The sequence below is a fragment of the Martes martes genome (genome assembly GCF_963455335.1).
Source record: "Martes martes genome assembly, chromosome: 1".
Taxonomy (NCBI): domain Eukaryota; kingdom Metazoa; phylum Chordata; class Mammalia; order Carnivora; family Mustelidae; genus Martes; species Martes martes.
The window spans coordinates 12,120,070-12,146,211 of record NC_137888.1 but is presented as its reverse complement, the minus strand read 5'-3'; the positions used below and the strand labels follow the sequence as shown (position 1 = coordinate 12,146,211).

The 26,142-nt window shown below is 48.3% G+C and overlaps 1 protein-coding gene across 2 annotated transcripts in view; it reads left to right on the top strand.

Moving 5' to 3' along the window:
- EVA1C (eva-1 homolog C) overlaps positions 1-25,105 on the top strand; it is a 69,586-nt gene extending 44,481 nt beyond the window's left edge. For both annotated transcript variants that reach the window (XM_080824697.1, XM_080824698.1), the window contains 4 exons: positions 10,249-10,392; positions 18,396-18,476; positions 19,833-19,922; positions 24,522-25,105. In XM_080824697.1, coding sequence (XP_080680823.1) covers positions 10,249-10,392; positions 18,396-18,476; positions 19,833-19,922; positions 24,522-24,898 — 692 coding nt within the window. In that variant the 3' untranslated portion in view covers positions 24,899-25,105. The remainder of the gene's footprint in view (positions 1-10,248; positions 10,393-18,395; positions 18,477-19,832; positions 19,923-24,521) is intronic.
- Positions 25,106-26,142: the final 1,037 nt, after the last annotated feature.

The window sequence follows — 26,142 nt, the reverse complement described above, 5'->3', positions numbered from 1 at the left end:
AGAAACAGAACCAACAGGACGGACATATATATATTTGGAGAGATTGATGCGAAGGAATTGGCTTACGTGGTGGTGATGCCTGGCAGATCCGAAACCTGTAGCATGGGTTGGCAGTCTGGGAACCCAGGTAAAACTTGGTGTTCAGTCTTGAGTCTGAATTCTGCGGGATGGCAGGCTGGAAGCAGGCAGATTTTCTGTGCTGTACCCTGGAGGGAAATCCATTTTTCAGAAAACCTGTCTTTGCTCTTCAGGCCTTCAACTGATTTGTTGCGGCCCACCCCCATCAGGAAGAGTAATCTGCTTTACTCAGAGTCTACTTTGTATGTGAAATGTTAGTCCTATCTTTAAAATATCTTCACAACCACATCTAGACTGGTGTTTGACCAAATAATGGGGCATCACAGCCTCGCTGAGTTGAGACATAAAATTAACCATCGTATACCCCAGTCTCCAGTGGAGAAGCAGCCAGATCTCTACCCTCCATATTACCCAAGAGAACAGGCCCCAAGGGGACATAGCACAGAGAGCTGCACTTGATTCATCAAAATCTAAAATGAGCTCCAAGGAGGGCACATGATATGATGAGCACTGGGTGTTATATGCAACTAATAAATCATTAAACACTACCCCCAAAACTAATGATGTCCTCTATGTTGGCCAATTGAATTTAAATTAAAAAAATAATAATAATACAAAATTAAAATGAGCTCCAAAATGTATTAAACTGCTACACTCACAGGTGAAATTAAACATTAATTTTAAAAAGAAATTCGTATAAAATCAATATCTCAGATCTGGAGGGAAAAAAAAGAACGTAAAGTGACTGACTGTCCAGGCAAACTCTCAGGCGAGACTAGAGAGAGAACAAAAAAACAGTTCAAGAGGAACTTGTGCTCCCCGCCAAGGCCCCCAGCCCAGTGTTCTGGGAAGAAAGGCCCCTCGGCGGCTGATGGCAGAGGGTCCTCTAAGGGCAAAGACAGGCCGAAGTGGGCATCTATCTGCACTTGATTAGCTCTGGGCAGAGGACTCCTCTTTAACAGGCTTGGCTGCCAAATGGGGCGGTGAGGTCCTTGTGGGCGTGGCTTCCCATTGTATGTCCTGGCACCACCCCATGCCCCACACCCTGGTGAGTGACCTGGGAGTTCCTGACACTCCAGTCTCCCTCGCATATAACCCTTGCGTGTTTTCAGAACATCTTCACCCACTCCTCCCTTGGTCCCACTACTGCATCAGCTCAGGGACCACTGCCTGGTCACTACAGTCTCCCTGTTCCCCGGCTGGCCTTCCCCCCGACCCCCAGGTGGCCAGAGGCATCCTTCTAAGAGGCCAGTGTGTGACCCCTGTTCTTCCAAACATCTTGCAGGGACACCTCTTATGATCTGGTCTGCTCGGCTGGATAAGGGGCCCTTGGTGATCTGACCTATTTCTGCAAAAAAGGGGCTCTCCTACTTGATACTGGGGTGGGGCGCCCCATTTCTCAGGCTTGTGAAATCTAACTGAGCCACCTGTGTTTGGGGAGGTGGCACGAAGCCCTATCTGTTTCAGCTGTTGTTTTGAGCAGAAGTCGGTCCGCGAAGCAGACGGACAGGTACGCAGGCTGATTTACGTACCGTGGGTCGCACTGCCTTAGGTTCCTGGGAAGCTGGGAGTGGGGCTGAAAGGGAAACGTAACCAGCCAAAGAAAATGTTAGCAGACATCATGGCTAAAGCACAGGTTTCCATCGAGACTTCGAGGAATCCTTCGGTCCGCCAGCTGTACCCATGCCACGAATAACCTTTGTGGACGCAGGAAAGGTCTCTGAATGGAGACCATGCCCCTTGCTCAGGGGTTCAGTTTGAAAAGTCTGAGCCCTGGCAAAGTCTCCCGGCAGAAACAACCTGCTCGTCCCGCCCCCGTCCCCTCGCATCCCTCATGGTCGAGGGCTCCTGTCCCTCGCCCGTGGACTATGCGTAAAGTGGAGGGGCAGGCTGTTCTCTGTAATCAGGAACCGCTGCCAAATGCCGGAGAGCGTCCTGCCCCTGTGCTCGGCAGTGGGGAGGCTTGCAGGGAAGAGGAGAGGCCCTTGGGAGGGTTCCCCATCCTCAGCTCACCCCAGCCTCACGCGGAGGCCTGGACTGTGCCCGCCTTCCAGGTCAACATCAAGGCCAGACCCTCGCGCGTGTGCGTACAGACCATTGGCTGCCCGAGCTGATGTATTTCCCCATCTCGCTGAGTGCTGAAAACTCATTCCCTCCTTGGCCCCAGGGAGATTATACGTAAGGTTTTAACCTGCGCTGAGCATGTTCTCCCCGCCAAGCCGTCCTTTCACCCCTCTTGTGTTAACACACTTTAACATTACCCCCCCCTTTGCCCACCCGCCTCCTGCTGACTCGCCCGCACTGGGTACCTCTCACCTGCAGCTCTGCTCCCCGCTTCTGGGCATCTCTCACCTGGACCATCCAGACCACCTCCGGACTGGCCTCTTGGCCTCCCTTCTCCCTGATTCCCTCCCTCAGTCCCTTCCTCGCTTAGCAGCCGGAGAGAGATTATTGAAATAAATCAGATCACAATACCTGCCCACCATAATTAGAACCCATCCATTCTCCCACCTGTGGGTGTGTCCTCCCTTCCCTTACAAACCAGAGGGCACTGCACACCCACTCATAGCCTGGGGACTTTGCACAAGCTCTTCCTTTGGCCTGGAATGTTCTCACCCCACCATCCAGGAATCAAGTCAGGTGTCCTTCTCAGACAGGGTTCCTGGGGCTCCCTGCCAGCGTGGAACCTTGTCTCTGCAGTGCCAAGCGGTCCCCCTGTTGGAGTGTCTTCATATCACGGAAACCATCACTTACCTGCCTCGGGTCTCTTTCCCCAGGGGAGGGTAAGCGCTCAGTAGAGATGGTATCTGTCTGCTCCCCGCAGAATTCCCAGCATCCCGAGCTGTGCCTGGCACGGAGTGGGTGTCCACGTGAATCCTGACGTGCGTGAATGAATCAGAGCCCCTCCTAAGGGAGGTGTCCACACAGGGCTCCCACAGGTGCGGGCCTGGTGTCGTCACAGCTTCCAACCCCTCATGAGATGCTGGAAATCCGGACTTTTTTTTTTTTTCTTTTTAATGTGAAATGTTCCAACTTTTACAACAGTGTGTGAGCCAAACAAAACATGCCTCCGGGCCACATCCGGTCCCCGGGCTGCCAGTTACTAAGTTACTATGGCTCAGCCACATTCGCTTTGAAGAAGAGAAAAAGGCTATTCATTCTCAACCCTGGGACCTGACATGAGCTTGGTGGGATGACTGTCTAGGGCCGGGTGGTCAGGCCTCACCGCGGCCTCTGGAAGGTGATGGGTGTACCTTTCCTCTCGGGGATAAGCTGCCGTCTGGCGGAACCGAGAATTCTCCAGCCTCCGTGCCTCCCGGGGAACACGCATGGTGAAAGCCGGCTGAGCCCCAGCGAGGTCAGGAAGCACTGCTGAGCGGGGCTTTTGTTCCAAATACGGAGAGGGCATTTCCAGTTCTTTCCTAAAGGTGACTAGTGGGATCCCTGTTAGTGTCCTGCACCAGACCCCTAAGGACATTTAAGGGACATAAGAAAACAGTGCAGCCATAAATGTTACCCATCAAATGAGAAGCTTTTTTCCTTCTCAGGGTCTCCTCCAAGTCCTGATGTCTGAGCGTAGGACTGTTTTTACATAATGGCAATTCTAAAACAGATACATTTGATTCACTTGATACATTTGATTCATACATTTGATTCATACATTTGAAATGTAACTTTAGACCCTGGGTGTTCTGCACGTGTCCAACCAAATGCCAACAATGCCAGTCATTTCTTCATGTCTTGTTGAAGGGATGTAGCATATCACATAATTAACCATGCCCCAGGCGCTGGCGCATTTTACTGCTTCTGACCTTCAAATATTCTAAGTGATGTATGATGAACTTGTGCTTGTGGCATTTTCTTTCCTCCGGGTTGTTTCTTTGGGATAAATTCCCAGAAGTTTTATACTGAACGAGGGTGTAGGCATGTTTACAATTCTTTAAATGTATCCCCAGACTTCTTTCCAAAAACTTCTTGTTCCAATTTTTGTGTGTAAACAGCGACGTACACTCCTGGGTTTCCTTGCAACTCTGGTAGAGGCATGTATGATTTTTCTTCGTGGTTCCAATTTAATAGATGTAAAACAGTCTTCTTATTTGCCTTTCTTTGAATATTAATGGCTTTGAACATTTCCCATGTTTTTGTGACTCTTGTATTTACACTCGCTCCCACTCTCTCTCTAGCCTTTGTCCTTTTTTTCCCTCCTGGTGGGACCCTTATTATTATTTTTTTCATAAATTTTAACATGACAGAGGGAAGATGTTGATCCTTGACATGCTTTTTCCTGCTGCCAGTCTCCCACCCCACAGAATATTTTTTTATGGACTTACAGTTTGGGTTTGTTATAGGCTGGCTTGTTGCTCTTTTGAGTCTGTGTACTTTGCACATCGGATGGGATCGAGAGGAAGGGGCTTCCTGGCGGTGGGGAGGAGGACATCCCTGGTGGAGGTCAGGGCATCTGCACGTAAACGCACATCCGATTGTCATGTGTGACATCATCATGATCCCATGAGACTCTTCAGGGGTGCCCACAACCTGGATAACGGTACCTACCCTAGTGGGACCCAAGCTTGTGCCAGACATCCCAAAAGATATAAGGGTGCTCATTCCTGTCCGCAGCAAAGACTCTGAGACCCCACCTGAAGGAGGGCAAGCAGAGCCTACATTCTGTGTGCAGTGCCCTAAGCTGATCCGTCTGGAATGCACCAGGCAGGCAAGGCCATGGTGAGCCATTGACCACACGCTACATGCTGACCTTGGTCTGTGCTTCCCAGCCTTTTCTCCAGAAAATTCTATTTGCATGGCACCGTGGGGTGAAAGGCGGCACTGCCCAACTCCAAAACCAATAGCTGAGGGGCATCGGGGGGGCCTGAGGGAAATATCCAGCATACTTGCGCTCATTCACTTTTGAAGTTGGGAAGTTCTACTCTGAGATGCCCTTGGCCTCTGGGTGCAAAGCTTACTGATGCTGGGCTTCTCCTCAAGGCTTTACTCTCACTAACACTTTCCTCAAGGTCCTCCCAACGTATGCTCGAAGTCCACCCACATTTTGAGGAACTCTTTGTATCCCAGAAACCCACTTTTAAGTGTGAAAATATTCACTTGTTTTCTGTTGCATACCCCGAAATTTAATAGCTTAAAACAAAACAAATATTTATTCCCTCTCAGTTTCTATGAGGCAGGAATTCTGGGGTGGTTTGGTTGGTGTTTATGGCTTAGGGTCGCACGGGTTCTGGTGAGGTCTCAGATGGGACACTGGCTGGGCAACAGTCACCTGACAGCTGAGCTTCCAAGGTGGGTCTCTTATATGGCAGGTTGAGTCTGTATTGTTGTTGGCAGAGTCACGTGGACTGGCTCTGATTCACTGTGGGAGGAGGGTACACAAGGGGTATGAGTTCCAGAAGCTGATGATGACTAGGGATCATCTTGAAGGCTGTTAGGGGCTGAGTTCTGTGTCCCTAAATTTTGTAGGCTAAAGTCCTAAACCCTAGCACCCCAAAATGCAACTGTATTTGAAGAGAGGGTCTTTAAAGAGGTGTTTAAGTTAGATTAAGGTCCTATGGGTGCTAATCCAATATAACTTGTGTCCTTATAAGAAGAGGAGGTTAGGACACAGACATACACAGAGGAACACCATGTGAGGACACATGGTCTTGCCATCTTCAAGCCAAAGAGAGAGGCCTCAGAAGGTACAACTCTACTGTCATCTCAGGCTTCTAGCTTCCAGAACAGAGTGGAAATACACTTCTGCTGTTTAAGCTCCCAAGGGGTAGTACTTGTTACAGCAGCTGTCGCAAACTAATACTTTGCAATAACCCTGAACTATGAAATAAAGGGGAAGACACGAGAGACCGATGACTAAGCTAGCTGTGAGGCCATCTTCAAAAAGTGGTATCTTTTGGCCATATGAGTTCAAACAGAGCTGTATCTGCTGTCTTGTCTTGAGGGTGCTGACCCTTCAAAGACACGCCTGAAAGAGCTTCCAGCAGGCTGGTTCCATCACAACCTATGTCCCGTCAAGTGGAAGGGAAAGGAGGGTGTGAAAGTGACTGATCGCTGTTGGCCCCACATGAACACCAGTGAAACTATATCTTAACACCAGGCAGGGTGAGCCTTCCCACAGACCTGGGCATGAACTTCGGGAAGGTCTCCTGGCTGGGTGTCCATTCTGACATGTCATTTCCTGCTGCAGTTACGTTTTCTGGGTGGGCTCCAGGGATCCTGCTGTTTCCTTAGAAACCACCCAGTGGGCCTCAAGGTCTGGGCTAAGGCCATCCCAAGGCCAAATGTGGGTGGACCTCGACTTCCCAGCCAAAGATTAAGGTGCCAGGGGCCCCCCGCTGCCAAGAGCGGCCTAATTATCAAAATAAACAGACGTTGTGAAGATTAATTAACTTCGGTTTCAGTGTTGAACAATAGCTAAAAAAAAAAAAAAAAAAAGTTAAATGGTTGAATATCATGTTATCAGATGGGTTGGGGGCGGAGGATGATTTGCCAGGAAGAGAGGGTGCAAATAAAATCAGCCTGAGAGGGAGATAATCACTTGAGAAAAAAGTCCTGGAAACAGCCCAGAGCTCAGTGTCAACAAGGATATGGTCAGACCTGAGTCAGACCTGAATTACCTTGGGCCTCTTCCTGAAAACACACAGTGGGTTTCACTCTGACCAAGATAAACTCTTTTGCTCCCCGGGAACTTTAAGAGTGCAGAAGCACGCCTGTCTAAATCACGCTCGCCGCAAGACCTCCTGGGTCAAAGAGGGTTGTGGTCTTATAAACGAAAAGGGTTTCTTTTTCCTTCCTCTGTTAGCCTGAAAGAATATGGTCAGGCACACATCCTAAGAAAATATAAGGTTTCTAGGACACTCATACAATTCTGCCGGGAGTATGAATCAGAAATTTTCTGGGTAACAGTTGGGTGGTGTGTATCAAAAGCCTTAATATTTTGAGCAGTCTTTGACAAAGCAATATACTTCCAGGAATTCCTGTGGAAACTATCGTGCTCCTGTGCAAATATTTAGCTCTAAGGATGTTCCACAAAGAACTGTTTCTATTTGTTTATATATTTGAGAGAAAGAGAGCGTGAGAGAGGCAGAGGGAGAGGGAGGGAGAGAGAGACCCTCCAATGGACTCCCCACTGAGCGTGGCCTCCACTTCAGGACCCTGAGATCAGGATATGAGCCAAAACCAAGAGTCAAGTGCCTAACTGACTGAGCCACCCAGGTGGCCCCACATAGAACTGCTTCTAACGTTCAAAACTGGAAATCATCTGAACGATGATTGCATTGGGTATTGTAAATAGAGCTGGCACATTCATACAATGAAAAACATTGCAATTCTTTAAAATTATGTTCATGTTAAAATTTGTGCAGATATAGTAAATGGGAAAAAATAGCCTACAAAGTGATAAATATATAAACCACCGAGGGGGAAGGACCTTCACACACAGAAAAGTGGTGGAAGTAGGTTCCCTAAAGATTAATAGTTTTGTTTTGTTTTGTTTTTTTCCGGATTTACTAGGCATTTTTATTTTTCTAGTTTTGGCTTCTCTGTGCTTTTTGAGTTTTCAACTACAAACACATATTTCCTTTGTAACAGAATAAGCAATAGTTACATCAGACTTCTAAGAAAAATTTCATAATTCAGACCGTTACCTCTTCCCAATGCAGAAATTGTACATCCCATTCTCGGATCTCTTGACTGTGACTTCTGAAGGGTTTAGGGAAAGGCTAGGTGAGCCTATAGACTTTTGGAAACGAAACTGCTGAGTCCAAGGTTATGAAATGTGTCAACTTAAGAGATGCCGGTGTATGCTCCACAGTTTACCCTCTCCCAGCTATGCTCAAGAGTTTCCATTGATCTGTAGCTTCTTCAGCACTTGGGATAGTCAGTCTTCTTAAGTTTTGCTGATCCAGAAAGTGCAAAATATTATTTTCATCATGGTCTTAATCTGTATTTCTCTGATTTATATATTATACAAGCAAACTATTATATATAACTTATTGTAACATATTACATATCTGACGAACAACCTGTGTCCCAGCAAAGCGTTGAGGACACCCCATCAGTTGACGGACAAGTGTTGAGAACAGCCTGTCTTGTTGGCTGTTGTTGTAAGTGAACCGAACTTTGTAAGGTCTCTAAAATTCTCTCCTCTGTTCTCTGCTCTCCAAGTTCTCAATTCCTCCCAGGAATTATTTTTTAAAGATTTTATTTATCTATTTATTTATTTGGTGGGGGAGGGGCAGAGAGAGAAGGAGAGAGAGACTCTCCCACAGACTCCCCGCTGAGCAAGGAGCTCCACACCAGGCTCAATCTTATTACTCTGAGATCACAACCAGAGCCAAAACCAAGAGTCCGATACTCAACCAACTGAGCCCCCTGGCACCCCACCCTGTATGTATTATTAGAATTGCTTCCAAGCTGAGTTTGGTTCCCTTCTTCTCCCAGGGCCTCCCATACACTGTCCGTAAAGGACAATAGCATGAGGCCATTTCTCTAAGCTGTATGTCACTAGCAGAATAAAGTCTGTCTTTGGCTGAGCATCCACAGGCAAACTCAGTCTCTCTCCAGGTTCCTTTTTCCTGCTCATTCTCTGTGGCTTCCACACCCCACTATGCCAGCTCACGGTCAGCCCCCTGGACTCCCCTTAAGTGACACTACTTTGGTGTTTATGCCTTTCTGTCTTGCTCACTTCTACCCAGTTATGCACCTTCTCCTGTAACCAAGTCTCTCTAACCCTAGCAAGCCCGTCATGACCGTGAAGGTCCACACTCATCTCTCCCGACACTGACCCTAGCACCCCTCGTCCTGGCCATGCACTGCCGACACTCACGTCCTGTTTCACGTGGCTGGACATCAGGCCCCACGTGTGGGTTTTGTCTCCAGCTCCAGCACACTCTGTGAAAGCAAGGTAGACTTCTTCTGACTTGTTTTTCCTTACAGCACTTAGCGCCTCTACACCTCACCTCTGTACGTGTGAAATTCATATTTACTAATTGTGTTGGCGTTGTGCCAGGTGCTGAAAAACCTAGCCTCATGTTTATTTAGTTCATTTCATTCATTCATTCTTCAGTTATTTACTGGGTTTCTACACTGGGCCAGGATATGGGCATTGATGACAAACAAGACAGAAAGAGTCGCTGTCCTCTCGGAGCTTGTGTTCACGCAGGGGAGATGCATTCTCAAAGTAGACAAACAGGGGTGCCTGGGGAGCTCAGTCGGTTAAGCGTCTGACTCTTGATTTCAGGTCACGATCTCAGCGTCTTGAAATCAAGCCCCACATCCAGCTCCGCTCTGAGTGTGGATCCTGCTTAAGATTCTCTCCCTTCCTCAGGGCACCTGGGTGGCTCAGTCAGTTAAGCGTCTGCTTCTGAACTCAGGTCATGATCCCAGGGCCCTGGGATGGAGCCCGGCGTCAGGCTCCTTGCTCAGCCGGAAACCCGTTTCTCCCTCTCCCTTGGCTCCTCCCCTTGCTCATGCTCTGTCTTGTGCTCTCTCTCTCTCTCTCAAAAAAAAAAAAAAAAAAAGGCAAATGAAGTATTTCAAGGCATGGTAAGGGGCATAAAAGAAATAGTCTTTTTTTTTTTAAAGATTTTATTTATTTATTGGACAGAGAGATCACAAGTAGGCAGAGAAGCAGGCAGAGAGAGAGAGAGGGAAGCAGACTCCCCACTGACTAGAGAGCCTAGTGCGGGACTCGATCCCAGGACCCTGAGATCAGGACCTGAACCGAAGGCAGCGGCTTAACCCACTGAGCCACCCAGGTGCCCCAAGAAATAGCCTTCATTCAGCGTTTCACATATTTTGCATGCTCTGTGTACAAGGCCAGTTACATTATTTGCGGGAATTGGTGCAAAATGAAAATGTAGGACCCCTTGCTCAAAAATATGTAAGAATTTCAAGACAGTAAGACCAGAGCGTCACAGTAAGCTTATGGCCCTGCTAGCACGTGTCCAGAAGCCCACTCTGCCTATATAGGACTTAGCCCATATGACTTATACGGTAAAGCATCCCGGGGACATTAATGAGACAGAAAATTTTCCGAGAAACTATCTCCATGACCTTGAAATCCAGCTCAGTGTATTTCCTTAACAGAAAATAGCAAAAGCCCCGTGGTTAGCCAGATATGGATGCAACCTGAAATTCTTGTTGGCGTTCCCTGCCTTTCAGACTGCCTGTCTTACTGGGCTTTGCAAGTATTATCCAGGAGGTGCTACGGAAAGCAGAGATGCAAAATCATGGTCAACGATCACCATTTCGGGAGCCCCTGTCCGCCAGGAGTGAAAAAATACCTCACTGTCACCTATGCCTGTGGTAAGAATATACCCCCCCCCCCGCCCCGCCCCGCCACCCTGCTCTAAGACCCGCCTCTTTGGGAGGTGGTGATCGTGGGAAAAGGCATTTTCGTGCAACAAACCAAACGACGTTACTCCTGAAACTGTTGTCACACCAGATATTCCAGAGTACTTTTTTTTTTCATCCTTTATTCCTGTCTAGGATGTTCACATTAAATAAGCAATACAAGTTCTTTGGTCACAATTCGTTTTGAAAGCACTTTTAGCGATCAGATCGGCAACAGATGGGAAGAGGACGGAACGTACAAGCACATGGGAGAAGAGTGATTTTAATCTGGGTGCTTAGGAGGCTCCGAAATTTATGGGTATATGACGCAAGCTCGCAGAAGTTTTGTTTGGCTCCCGCTTAACCTTGCAGTCTTGGTTTTAGGCTCTAAATGATTAACTCTCTGTGCTGCCAACAGCCATATTATCTGCATACCCACCGCGATGAGTCAACAGTTCAAATGCTCACCCGAAAACAATTAAAAGTGTTACATGACAGCAGACTTGGTTTTCCCAGCATCTTCAAACAAGAAAATGCAACGCTTGGTCCATTAGAGTCCAATTTTACAGAGCTGCCTGAAAGTGAAAGGGCAGTGATGATTCTCAGAGGGCATGGTGGATTTCTGGTTTGTCATCCTGACATGGGGACCGTTCATTTTGAAATGATCGTGGGAGCCAAGGGAGCGCAAAGAGAACCGTATCTGAAAAACCCGATGTGTGTGCTCCTGGAAACCCCTTCTCCCGCCGGATATCCCCACCTTGTTCTTTGTGTAACAGCTTGAAGGAGGTATAATTCACGGATCATCCAGTTCACCTCCTAAAGCACACGAATCAGTGGTTTTAGAATTTTAGTTAATTTTGGGGATTTAATTTTGTTCACAGAATCATGCAACTATCGCCACAATTAACTGACGAACATTCTCATTATCCCCCAAAGAAATTCTGCCTCCTTAACTGTCACCCGCCCCCCCCCCAATGCATCCCCACTGCCCCACCCCAGGCCACCACCGATCTGCTTTCTGTCTTGATGGATTTGCCTCTTGTACCTCTCATATAAATGGCATCATGCAGGATGTAAGGGTTTTCTTTATTGTTTCGTTTTGTTTTTCATGATTGGCGCCTCTTCACCTAGCGTGTTTGCAAGGTTCATCCATGCTGTAGCATGATCAGTACTTCCTTCCTTTTTGTGATCTAATAATATTCCAGTGCATTCCCCAGCCTTTTACGCCCTGAGCTAAACGTGTCCTCTGTGGTGTCAAAGCCGTAACTGGTACAATAAGGTGGCGGCGTGAGTGCGTTTCCAAGCTAACAGCAGCCACACGCGCACGGCAGGAAGCGTGATGTGACTTCCCCTCTCAGCCTTTATTCCCGCTCCCATGCCGGAGCAGCTCTGGGGTTCCCCCAGGAAGCCGCACAGAGCACCCTGAAGTTCTAGGAGCGTCTGGCCTCTCCGGCTGAGTGTTGAAGGAGGGTAGCCTGCAAAGGAGGTGAATTTCCTGCTGTGCCTTCAAGAAGGAGCTGACAGCTCCTAGGGCGGGGGCTCTTCTTAGTGGAGAGAAGGTGGGCTCTTGGGGTCTCAAGGTCCTGCTCCAGTTCAAGCTGCTTCTCCCCCGTCCATTCATGCAGTGCACTGAGAGCATGTGCTCAGCGCCAGTGGCGCCCGGTGCCAAGAACTGGGTATAAAAAGGGGGGGGGGCGTGGTTCTTGTCCTTGGAATTATCAGTTGAGGGCGAGAGAGGGCCACTTAACAAACGAGCAGGTAAATCCGCCAGGTAAATCCAGGAAGCCCGTGCCAAGTCCAGAGTAGGGGGAGGGGCGGAGCTGGTGAGGTCAAGGTGGCGTGAAATCGTCCAGGAGCGGCCAGGACCCGGTCCTGTGGGGTCCTGGGGGAAGGTGCCAGTGGAGGGCTCGCGGCGGGGGAGTCAGACCGCCGTGATGACTGGACTTTGAAGAGACCAGTCTGTGGGGCGTGGGGTGGGGAGTGAGCCGGAGTGGGCCGGGGGTGGGCGCCAACTGGAACAAGAGCGGGTAAAAACCGGATGGATTTGAGAAGGGTTTGGAAAGCGGGAAGATGCAGGAGACGCTGAGGACACCTGCCTGGGGAAAGACTGGGGGGCGCCCAGAGGAGGCAGAGGGATGTTTCCCTTGTCACAGCAGGACGGGAGGCTCTGGGAGTGGGTGGGGGGGTTGCTGTTCAGTCTCGGGGCCTGTCTTCTCTGGCATGAGATGAGGTCATCAGCCGTGAGGACCGGGAAGGGAAGGGGGTTTGAGAAGACAAGAGAAGGTATTAAGGAAGGGCTGTGGGGGGTGGAGGCTACTGCCAGAGGTCCCGGGGACACTGGTCTGCCTGCTGGTGTGGTTCTTTCCAGGGCGGCCAGCTGCTTGAGGGGTCCTCTAGGCTCACTGGTCAATGACAAAGAAGGGAGAGAGTTGGGGTGCTCCCAACTGAGTGATCACAATGGTGGAGAGAGGAATCCGAGCTGCAGATAGGAGGGGCTTTGGGAGAGTGGGAGGGCCCGTGGGGGGGTCTGGGTGAGGTTGAGAATGGCAGAGGGAGGCACTTGAAAGTCAGCTGAGGACGGAAGGCTGAGGTCAGGAAGAGGGCTTGCAACTTGGTTTTGGATGTGGGGCTGTGGAGGGAATGGGGCGTTGACAGTGTCCTCCCATCTCCCTAGGACAATGCCCCTTTGTCCAGCAGTGTGGCCCCCAGGACTTATTCCAAAGGGGGGGGTGGGTGCCTGGGACTGTGAGGCAAGTGTGTGCCTGTACACCCGCCCCTCCCTCCCGTAGATGCTTTCTAATCACCTTCTAAGTGGTTGATATTTTAAAAATATACTCTCCCCCTTAGGGGCGCCTGGGTGGCTCAGTGGGTTAAAGCCTCTGCTCTCGGCTCGGGTCGTGGTCCCAGGGTCCTGGGATCGAGCCCCGCATCGGGCTCTCAGCTCCGCGGAGAGCCTGCTTCCTCCTCTCTCTCCCTGCCTCCCTCTCTTGCCTACTTGTAATCTCTGTCTGTCAAATAAATAAATAAAATCTTTAAAAATATATATACTCTCCTCCACCCCCGGCCAGATGGCTCTTTACTCTGCAACCTGAATCATTAAAAAATGATTTGTAATGTCTGAATATTTTATAGGTCACCAAATGGGAATGCAGGGTTTTACATTTCTAAAATTTTCTCCCAACCGATGTGGAAGTTGATACGAAGTCCGAGGATGTCAATAATTCATTTCTAAGCGAATCCGTCTTAGTTAGCACTCTTTGGATGTCAGTGAAGGAGCCAGCGTGAGCTGGTTTAAGCCAAAAGGAGGTGGAGGGGGGTAGGTGTCAGGCCATGGGAGCCAGGGTACAGAAGCAAGGCTTCCGCCTGAAGCTCCAAGGTCATGGTAAACCTCTGGCATAACTCTTCTCTGCTTCTCCTGGCACTTCTGCTCCCTTCTTCTCTCTCTTACTCTCAATCTCTCTCCTCCCGCACCCAGCCTCCCCGTGAGCCTGCTGGATGGCACATGGCCACCCCCACAGCCTCGGTGATTTTTATGTCCCGTTTCCAACGATTATGGAGACGGGCAGTCTGAAATCTTAATTCCAAATTTCTAACAAAAAGATGTTTAACTGGCCCGGCTGGAGTCAGGTAGCCCTCCTCCCTTGATCAGCCCTGGGCAGAGACCATGTGATGTGATTATAGACATGGCTTCCTAGGGAGGGGCCCGGCCGAACCCCAAAGTCAAGATGCTCTTACATAAGAGGCTCGGGAGAGATCACCCCAGCGACGTCTGTTCTAATGCCCTGCTTCCTACTGCGGCGTCTGACCCAGATTTGCTCTTCTACCCCGCGGTCTTGCTGTGCCCGCACAGGGGACAGGACACCCCACTCCATGGGAAGGGAAGAGGGGCATTAGGGACAAGTACTGAACATCAAACCCTGGACCCTCATTTCTATAGAGACACAGACCACCCGTCTCCAACGTGACCCAGACAGTGGGGCAGAGATGCCTCACCCTTAGGAGCCCTGATTGCACCCCTTGCCGGGGGGGTAGGGAAATGACAGGGAGCAGTATGATCTCTGCTCGGAGACTTGAGGGACCAGGAGGGCTTCCTGGGGGAGATGGCATTAGAGGCAAGTGAGACCAGTCGTGTAGGAGGCAGCAAACTGAAGGTGGGAGGAGGGAAGGGCAGGCGGAAGGAAAAGCACAGGCAAAGTGGGGAGGTGAGCGCCGCAGTAGGACTGGAGAGACCTGGGGGATGGGAGGTTAGGCTAGGCTTTTACCCAAGGGCGGGGAGCCCCTGGCAAGCTGTCTCAGGGGACATAATCAATTTGCATTTTAAAAAGAACACTCCTCCCTCTTTTATAGAGCTTCTTTTAATCCCAGCTCTCTTCCCTGCGGGGCTTAGGCTGGGCAGAGAATTTCCACCTCTCTGTGGAGCCCTGGGGTATGTTTCAGGCTGCGGCCTTCTGCTCTTGGAACCGTAGGCAGCACATCTGGCTAATGTCAGACCACTCAGCACAGAGCACTTTGATGGGGCTGGGATGCGTTCCTCCAGTATTCATTAGTGCATTGCTAAATGAGGTCCTCTCTCTGTGTTCCCTCCAAGTTTAACCATTAGCCTCACGTCTTGATCATCCTGGATTTCAGATTTTCCTCCTCATAGGATAAGCCAGACTTGGAAAACTCAGCCCACTGTCACCGTCACATGTGCAGGGAGGACTCCTCTCCATGTCCATAGCCACTAGCACTCAAGGGTCACCAGGACAGAGGCACAGCCAGCATTCCCACACCAATAATGCCTGAGAGGCACAAGAGACGTGTGGACCTCCGCCTAGGGCCCGCGCAGCTCCTCCCAGAAGCTGGGGCAGGCAGGCGGGTGCCAGGATTTGGGGACAGGTGGGATGGTGGCACCAAGATTTAAGGGCAAAGGGAGTAGGTGCCAGGATTAGGGGGCAGTGGGGAAGGGAGGGTATTAGGTTTGAGGGCAGGAGGGAAGGGGGGTATTAGGGTTGGGGGCAGGAGGGAAGGGAGGTACCAAGATTGGGGGACAGGAGGGATAGAAGATGCTAGAATTAGGGACGGGAGGAGTAGGTGATGCAGGGTTTGGGGACAGCAAGATAGGGGTGTGTCTGGATTTACAGGCGCTCATGCAGTCTGGCTCCTACTGAGAAGGAGGGCAAGTTAAGTAGAGATACCGTGTTTGTCTCTGACACGCAGAATCTTTTTGAGCCTAAGTTTAACTTCTGGAGACTTCTTTCTTCAAGTCTGCACTGACCCAAGCTTGACACAGAAGATTTATTCAGGGGAAAAAAAAAAAAAAAAGAAGTCGAAGTGGGTGCCCTGCCCAAATTTAGCGAATTGTGTTCTGTGGTTTTCCCTAAACAGACTCACAGGGATAGTCTAAGCGGAAATCATTTTGCCATCTTTATAATCCTTTATCCACCTTCCAGAGGCTGAGCGTCCCCTGGACAGCACAGGGTCAGGGAAAGATCAAGGGCACCTGTACACAAGACCAGACATTGAGGCACTACCCCTTCCGAGGGGGATGGTCCTCTCGGAGCCTCAATTGTCCCATCTGCAGGAATGGGAATGATACACATCTTCGCGGGGCACCGGGGACCCTGCACAAGACGCACTGTTTAAACGTGAGCCCAGGGTCCGACGTATTAAGAGCTCCATGACGAATGACGTGCTGGTGTTTTTACAGATGCATCTAAAATGGAGAGAGGTGGGTTTGAAGGGGCCGCCACATGTAAGTCACACCCCAGCGCCGTCTTCATTCTTGAAACAAGGACATGCAAGAATCCGACAGGTGTACTGACACCTGTTATTTTCAAGTTCCTAAAGAGTCTCCCACCAGCAGGGCCATTTTCGTGTAGGAAATGGACAGGTTTCCTGATGTGAGCCTGTATCACACACGGCAGTTTAATGTCTCATAAGGGCCTGGTTATTCGGCAAAGCTCGTCTAGACTGCCCTTCCTGCCTGAGTTCTTCCTCTTTCCCAAACCGTAAAACCTCTAGCATTTGCACTGAGGCCCCTGGCTCAGGCTGTGGCTTGACAACAAGCCAAGAGACAGACGCCCAAGACATGCCACTCCTGGTAGGGAGGACTTACTCCTGCCAAGGAATCAGGGGCAAACTTCTCAGGGTGCAGCATGACCAAGAGGCTGTTTCATCAGAAAGCATTTTGTTGCAACACGGTTCAGCTCTCTGGGGCACTCCTCTGCACCCAGAATCAGCGGTGTGCCCGCCATTAGCCGAGGGGCCCTCCTCAGGGTCCTTGGACAGCTTCCACTGCCTCCTGTCATCGTCACCTTACAGCCCTGGATGTGACTCTCACTGCCAATGGGCACGAAGGCGCCAGGGTGTCCTGTGCACGGAGAAAGCACAACTGAGGAATGCTCTCTGGTTGCCGGTCCTGGGACATCTCTAAAAGAATTCAGTTAAACACTTCGAGAAAGAAAATGAGGTGTTCTTGCAGTGGAAGATGTCTTACCAGCTCTTTAAAAAAAAAAAAAAATCAGTGCAGTTGAACTTGCACAGTTTATGTTGGCTCACTTCTGTTTCCTGTTGCCACTTCTCCCAGATACCAGCTGAGCCAAAGAACAAACAAAAACAAGCAATATTCTGCAGCAAAAATATTTGGTTTCCTCTCCCTTCTCCTGGCCGGCTGCGGTGCCCTTGGCCTTCAGAATTCTTGCTTGGCCCTCTGCGTGCTACCGTCCTGTCCCCTTTCCCCGGGGCATCTTGAGATGGGATGGTTTATTCCGAGGGTCAGTTCTGCAGAATCTCTAACTACCTTCCAACACAGTCGGTTACACTGCTCTCCTCTCATTTTCCTATTGCCCTTAAAATACTTAGAGCATCCTTCTTTCATTCTTGCATGCAGTCTTAGAATTCCCTTCAGGCTCATTAAGGAGACAAGGACTCAGAGCGGTAGGTGAAAAGCGGGGTTGGGACCAGGAGAGGAGTTCTGTGGTGGATTCTGAGTCAATGACAGACATTTTGTCTCACTACACCGAAGGGAAGTTCATGCTCAGAGTTACAGTGTTGTTGTTTTTAATTTTTTTTTTTAGAAAGAGAGAAAGAGAGCATGAGTGAGAGGGGAAGACCAGAAGGGGAATGAATCGCAAGCTCCGACCCCGATGGGGGCTCGATCTCGTGACCCTGAGATCATAACCTGAGCCCGTACCGAGTCAGGCACTCCACCAACTGTGCCACCAAGGTGTCCCCAAAGTTAACAGTGTTATTGAGGTGTGATTTCCATGCTCTAAGATTCACCCTTTTTTTTTTTTAAATAGCAGTCTTCCCGCTCAGCAGGGAGCCTGACATGGGACTTGATCCCAGGACTGGGATCAAGACCTGAGCTGAAGGCAGATGCTTAACCATCTGAGCCACCCAGGTGCCCCTAAGATTCACCCATTTTAAGCAAAAACAATTCAAGGAGTTCTAGTAAATTTACAGAGCTAGCCGCACAACAATCACCGTGCTCCAATTTTAAAACACGTCCATGATCCCCAAGGTTCCCTGACACCCGTATGCAGTCAGTCCCCATCTCCACCCCTGATCCTTGGTAAGGTAAGGTAGTAGAACTTACTTTCTGTCTCTGTGCATTCACCTGTTCTGGATATTTCCTATTAATGAGATCATACCATGTGTAGTCTTTTGTGTCTGGCTCCTTTCACTGGTCATCAGGTTTTTGAGGCCCACCCAGGTTGTAGCAGGTGTTAGGACTTTGTTTTTTGTTATGACTAACTATTCTGTTGGGTAGATATACCATAGCTTGTTTACTTGTTCTCCAAAATGTTACCTTTCTGGGGCGTTTGACGGTCACTTCGGTACCATTGGTATAGGTGTGTGAGTGTCTCTGACAAGTAGAGTGAGTAATTTATGTATTGATTTGAAAATGGATTTTTTTGTAATTTATCCACATGGCAGCTAAAAATTATATTAAATGTACAAAGTTTTAAAAATATTTATTTTCTGGTTTTTAGTTCCCAAGAACATACTCTCAGCGATTGATCCAGCCGTTGCTAACGTAAAACCTTCTTTGAAGCAGAAAGATGATGAATATGGTAATTTTTATGGCTTACTACCAGCATTTCTCTTTAAGTAAAGGTAAACAGCCCCACGTGACCATAGTCAGTTGCACACTGGTTGGGATGAAAGGATATGTCAGGAGGTGAGCTGGAGTTACCAGCTCTGACAATGGCAATGTTGTCACAGTGGATTGCAAATGGTGGCCAACATCTTGTTTTGTTTTACAAATTACAAGTGGAATAAATCTTCCTTCAATTCCCCTCTTATTTCTCAAGTGAAATATCACTTGAAAAAAGAGATTGGCTCAGAAACAAATTTGGGGTTCCTGGATTCTATGATGAGCTTGTTGGAAAGATGACCCCAACCAGGAACCAAGCTGGACCTGAGGGTTTCCAATACATGCCACCTCTGCCCTTGGGTTTTCACTGAGCTGTTGTGAGTAGGAGGGGGATGAACATTTTCGTTTTCTTATCAAATCTAAAATGGAATAGATTCTTGGGGCTTCTGATGGAAACTGTAGTTTCTATAGAACATCTAAGATATTATACCTTGTGTGTTCAGAGTTTGTTTTGCATTACTTTTATTATTACATTTGTGAGGTCTTTTGCTCCTAAATATAAAAGTATAGTATGCCTGACATGGAAAACGAGAAAGTAGCAAGAAAAAGAACTTGCCCCTAGGCTCAAAGCTTAAACATAAGTATTGCTAATGTTCTGTTCTTCTGGTTCCCCCATACCTGCTCTCTCTCTGCCAGGCTCTGCATCTCCCAACCCCACTGCTCTTTCTAACAGGGCTCCCCCAGACCCCATTGTATCCTGGTCGCCCAGCAGTGGAGACCCGAGAGCTCTGTGCCACCCTTCCTCTGACCTGTCTGACATCCCGTAGGGTCCCCAAAGCTCTGAGGCTGCGCATCACAAGCTCCCTAAGCTCTATCACAACAGTGTAACCAGGCATCTGAAACCAGACCTGCCCCGCATTTTGCTGTCATTTCCAAAAAAGTAACCCCACACAATCTCCCTCCATAACCTCCCTCCCTTCTTATCTATGGTCAACAGTGCAGACAGCAGCTCTGTGATTAGATGAGCCATTATTAAGCCTCCCAGAGGCATGATGAATGGGAAAATCCATTGTCCCCTTCTGGACTGGGGTGGATGAGTGGCACCTGAAGTTGGAACCAGCACATTTTAGAATTTCTAAATCCCTCTTATCACTTAATATTTTCAGAGACTATTTAGTAAATGCTCCTCCTGGCTTGCTCTTCTATAATTCAGTTAGAGGCCCATTTATTTGATTTCTATGACTTTTTATTTATTATGGCCATCCTGGGTTGGGAGGAGAAGGCATACTGTGAACAGCTATGATTAATCGGTTTTGAATTTTTTATGAAACAGGTATAAACTTTGACCCAAGCAAACCAAGTGTTCTGAGGAAAGACGGCATTATTGTTAGCAACTCTCTGGCAGCATTTGCTTACATTAGAGGTAGGTCAATGAATCGAAGCTTCCTAGAATGCTAACGGCTTTACTGAAGTCCAACTAACAGATGCGATGTTTAATTACAACACTCAGCTGAAGAAAAATGACTTTAAGTTTGGCTCAGCACCTGCAGTCTTGCTATGATTTGGACACACAGAGGCTTGGCCTCAGGTGCAGGGCCATCCAGGCTACCCACAAGAGGACCATGTGGGGAGAAGGTGAACAGATAAAGTCACGCTGTTCAGGAGTTGGGCTCCATGAGTATTTTCCGTTTTGAAAAGTAAGAACCCGAGGAATGCACATTCCCTAGCTCTAAAATCTGGGAAGGGCAGAGGATTAGGGAATCCCATCCCTGGCTGGAAGAAAATGGAGTTAAAGGATCACCTAGTAAAGAAAACAGGTCAAGCCCTGTGAAGGCAGAGTCCCTTCCTGAGTCACCCCGTGTTACTTCTCACAGTTGCCAAGTTCTCCCTGATAATCTTCCCCTCGAGGATCAGTCGGACTCAGCCCTCCCTACCTGGCAGAGCCGAAACTCTCATCAGGGAGGGGATGGTGCCTGTCGTCTTTCATCACCCCTGTCTGCTCACCTTATGTCGACCGTATTTTGAAATATCGACTCTGCAAGTATCAGCAGTGCCCCCCTGACTGTTCAGGAAGGCCCAGATCTCTGAGGCCTTTGGTAAAATTCGTATTAATATACAGCATTGCGGTGTGACTCTTCAAGGCCTGCCGGGGCTGGGGCTCTTTCAACTAAGCCTTCCTCAGACAAAAATAAAGCCGGAAGGAAACAACACAAGACAGGAGATACAGAGGACAGTCTTGGGATCCTATACGGGTCCCTTGTGTTCCATCGTCTTCCTGCATCCATCATCCTCCTGAATGTTTGCTGTGTGCTTGTTAGTTTCCTCTAAGAATCTTCTCTCTTCAAACCACCCTCTCACTTCCACGTCTTGCTCTTCCTAATAACGTGGATGAGGTCTTTCCCTCCCTTACGTATAAAAGTAGAGTGTGCTTGAAGTGGAGAACAAAGGAAAGAACCAAGAAATAGGACTCGCACGTAGTCTCAAAGCTTAAACATAAGTATTGCTAATGTTCTGTTCTTCTGGTTCCCCCATACTTGCTCGCTCTCTGCCAGGCTCTGCATCTCCCAACCCCACCGCTCTTTCTAACAGGGCTCCACCCAGCCCCCACGCATATCCTGGTCCCCCAGCAGTGGAGGCCCGAGAGCTCTTGTGCCGCAGTTGTTAGAGTTAAGAGATGTAAGCATTTTTATTGTTGACAATATCCCCGTATTTTCAAAGTCCCTGGAGAGCTCCCTGGAGGAAAGGCATCATGAAAATCCTTCAGGGAAATAATGATTAACTGGAGGGAATGATGACCGTGCTCACTGGTCCGTGGCCATGATGGGCCTCATCACTTCCTTTTGACAACTGGGTTGGTCAGCTCTGGCCGTCATGACAAGACACTGTAGGCTGGCATCTGGTAGCTTCAACAGCCAAAATTCTTTTTCTCACAGTTCTGGAGGCTGGAAGTCCAAGGTCAAGGTACTAGCAGAGTCTGTTTCTGGTGAGAGTTCTCTTCTTGGCTTGGAGACAGCTGCCTTCTCAAATGAGAGGGAGAAAGAAAGAGAGAGAGAGAGAGATTGAGGGAGGAAGGGAGAGAGAGAGGAAGAGAGAAGGAGGAAGGAGGGGAGGGAGGAAAGGAGAGTAAGAGGGAGAGAGAAAAAGAGAATGTTCTCTGGCATCCCTTCTTATAAAGACACGGATCCTGTTGGATTAGGGCCCCACCCTTAATGACCTCATTCAACCTTAATTACTTCCTTATAAGTCCTATCACCAAATATTTTGGGATAAGGCTCTAACACATGAGTTGGGAGGGGGGCAGGACACAATTTAGTCCATAGCAAAGACCCTGAATGAGAGGACTCTGGTCCCCCATCCTGCACACAAGGAAGCGAAGGATCAGAGGAGCTGAGCCATTTGCCTGAGGCCACAGCATGGATATCAGCTGGGTCATGATCGGATTCAACAGATACAAGACCTCTGCTCTGGTTTCTCCGCGCAGGAAGGATGCCCTTCAGGACGGTGAAGGATGGATGTTATCTGAATTACTCCCTTCCATCCTTGTCTACCATTTTGCACACTCATTACTCCTGGAAATCATACGAGGGATTTATTCATTAGCACCCGTCTCTCTGCTGGACCTTAAGCATTGTAGGAGCAGGTGTTTGTTCTCTTATTGTCATGCCCCAGGGCCCAGGAGAGGCTGGTGGAGGACACATGCTCAGTTAGTAACTGACGAATGAGCAGATGATGAATCTTCATGTGGTGTCACGAGCTGTCTGGCTCCTTATTACCACCTCGTATTTGCTATTTCTAGGTCCTCAATTTTAAAGAAATGTAAGGATGTTGTGGCCTTTATTTGGTTTTATTGAAGGTTGCTTAGGCACATCCATCCCCAAAAGACACAGGGAGGAGGCCTGTTTGAAGGAGAAGTCACCAGTAGGAGCAGCTGGAGCTGCAAGTGAGTGGGGCAACTTCTAGAAAATTCGGCTCTATACTCAGTAGATTGGGTGACTCCAAAAGGACATTCCCCCAGATCAAGCTGCAAGTGGCTTTGACACATTGACACAGTCCCATACACACAGGGGACAAGTCAGCTGGAAACCAAAACCAAGGGGCTTGTCCTGGGGTGTTCGAGCACAGGGGGTGGTGGAACTGACGTGAGAATGTCCAGGGGTCCCTGATGAACAGTTTGTTTTTGGCCATTTAAGCGATCTGTGAACCCGTCCCCAACAGTGAGGTTGAGACATCGTTTTAGGCATGTTTGGACTTTACTCTTCTCCTAACTATGTAGACCTTGATCATTCTAGAATCTAGATCATGGATTTGAAGAAGCCCATAGAAAAATTCTGAAATTAGAGAAACAGAAAGGGTGTGTGTGGGGGGGGGGAGGTTTTAAGAAAGCAGTTTATTAGCTGGCTTAGCCATTGGACCCCAGCAGACCATGCCCAAGGAGCCTCATCTAGACAACCTTGCTCAGAAGCTGACTCTCACTTCACCTTACTAGTGTTTCCCCGACATCTGCTTGTGCATACCACACATCTGCCGGCAGGCATGCCTTTGGTGCCCTAATATTTACATCGTTTGCCTCTAGTTTTGTCTTCAGCCCTCTGGAAGAGCTTGCTCTGGTCTGTCTGGGGCACAGGGTATCTGGGGTAACTGGGGTAGCTGGGGTCACGTGTCAGGAAGCAGAGCTTCTCCTGAGATGCGAAGGCATCATTGTTCTCTACGAAAGGAATCCTAGGCGACCAGACGAACCCACACTGAAATAGAAGGATACTAACACATTCCAAAGTCAGAGTTACATGATCCCCTGTCAGGGAGGACGACTGGAAATCAGCACCGCCTTGTCACATAGGTGTGGATTCTGTTGTGTTCCCACGGTCTCTAATCTTTGGTTCTGTCGGAAAGTTATTATTACATCTGTAAGTGCTGTCAGACCAGGGTCCGGTCTCCTTTGTGCTTTCACCCAACAGCAGCAGGGCCCCAGGTGGTGGAACCCTGGCCCTGGCCTCTTGCTGTCTTATTTGGACCCGGTAAGTGGGAGCTGGAGCTTGTGCTGGCTCTAGACCAGAGATCTGAGGGTCAGGGGGCCTTAAAGGCCTGAGGCCACCCTGGAGAGACTCTTGCGGGCTTTTGTGCTAAAAGGCAGAGTAGAATAGTTGCCACACACACTGTATGGCCCACAGAGCCTGAGGTACTCTGTACCTGGCCCTTTCCAGAGAAAGTCTGCCAGCTCCTGTTTTATATTTTGAGGGAGTTTGCTGGATTATTATTTCCCAAAGAGGGAATGCTAACCCCTCAAGGGTACATAACTAAAAAACGGGGAGAGTGATAGTCCTTTCTATGTAGGGTTAATGTAAGGATTAAACCAATTAAAGATTTAGACAAGAATATGTAGTACAAATTATCATCATTTGTATTTATATTATTATTATCCTACAATCATTTGGATGTTGGAAAATCTACCAGAACTTTTATTCATATTTAATTTTTAATCTAAAGAAATTTTGTTAATATCTAGTTATTAGTACTTACATTCATATGTGTATATATATTTTTATATATGTTAATTTTTCATAATTTACTCCCAATAGTAAACAACTTTATTGAGCATTTACTGTGTGTCAGCGAAAGTTCCAAGAGTGTCACTGGAATTAACTGTAGAGCAGGAAGGTGCTATCAGCCCCATTTTACAGGTGGGGAAACTGGAGCACAGAGGGGTTATGTAACTTGCCCAATATCACACAGCTAATGAGTAGCAGATCAGAGTTTGCACTCAGGGGTCCAGCTTCTGAGTCCCCCTGCTATGTGTCCTCTCATGTGCATACCTATATTGACTATATATGCTCAAAACCTTTTTTTTTTTTCCTTAACCAAGGAGAGCACAGGATCAGTTAGGTGAGGATGGTCTCCAAGATCCTGTCTGGGACTGGCATTCTGCATTAGCTGCCAGTTTGGGCAGACATCTGCTTCTGTGGGACTTTGGATTGGTGAAGACTGACAGCTCTTCCCGGGTCCTGACTTGTCCTTTCCCCCACAGCCCACCCAGAGAGAGCTGCGCTGCTGTTCGTGTCCAGCATCTGCATCGGTCTGGCACTCACACTGTGCGCCTTGGTCGTCAAAGTGTCCTGCACCAAGGACTTCAGGGAGCTGCGGCTGGCGAGGGAGCATCTGGTGCCCGAAAGTGACAAGGCTGAGGAAGACAGCGAGGATGAGGACAGGGAGGAGGACTCCTCTGACTCGGATTTTCCAGGAGAACGGTCTGGGTTCTGTAGGACTTCGTATCCTGTCTACAGTTCCATAGAGGCTGCAGAGCTGGCAGAAAGGATTGAGCGCAGGGAGCAAATCATCCAGGAAATATGGATGAACAGTGGTTTGGACACTTCACTCCCAAGAAATATGGGCCAGTTCTACTGAGAAAGGGACGTGTCTTCATGCGACCACACTTTCTGAAGAGGGAAGGATCCAAAATGCCCCTCCAGTTCTGTTTCACTTGTACCTTCTATGAAGGAGTATTTGTCACGTCATCCAATACTGGTGAAGCCAGAAGCCATTAAAGGGACATTTCAAACAGTTTACAGCACATTTCAAAATAAAATAGGAGGGAAGTCTTTGTTTTCTGTATTTATTTAAATTCATCTTTATACATTAACATACAGTGCACATCTACTGAGTGCTTAAAATGCCACAGGCTGCTCTAGCTGCTTTTTTGTGTATTAAGTCATTTAATCCCCACAACAGCTTCATGAGATAGCGCTGTCATCCCCATATTACAGATGAGTAAACAGGAAGTCCCCTACACCCATAAAAAAAAGTGTACAGACATACAGGACAGCAAGCCTGAGTCTGGTGGTGGATTTTAACCACTCACATTATTTGTTTAGAACAGGGGTCAGCAAAGTTTTTCTTTAGGGGCAAGATAATATTTTAGGCATTGTGGTTCATGCCGTGACTGCTCGACTCTGCCACTGCAGCTCACAGGTCGCCATCCATAGCTAATCCATCATGAATGAATGGAGCTATGTTTCAATAAAGCTTTATCGATAGACACTGAAATTTTGAACTTGAATTTCATTTTCATGTGTCGCATATTATTCTTTGTTTTTTATCCACTTTAAAATATAAAAACCTTTCTTGGCTCACAAAAACGGGGAGCAGGCATTTGCCTGGTTTTGTAAATAATGTATGGTCCACAAGGCCTAAAATACTTACTCTCTTGCCCTTTACAGAAAAAGTTTGCCAACTCCTGATTTAGAATTTAAAGCTGCAGAGCTTCTAGTGGTAAAAGTGATTAACCAGATCACCCAGCAATCCTTCGATCCAATGGAGTTATTTTCCTTTCAAACCACTGCAGGGGAGAAGAAAAAAAAAAAAAAAAAAAAGGTAAGGAAAGAGATTCCTAATGGGAAGACTGGTGAGGGGGGTCCTTTGGACAGCTCCCCCTGGTGGACAGGAGGCTTATGGCTGTGGAGTGGAATAAGATTTTTTTCTTTTTTGTCCCAGTCAGACTCAGAGCATAAAAATGATGGCGTTATATCCATCTCATATGTCCGCTGTGAATGAGCTCTTTGCCTTCTCTTATTTCTCCCGAAGGCCCCACCTCTAAGCACCATCCCATTAGGCATTAGGGTTTGACATATGGGATTGGGAGAATACAAACA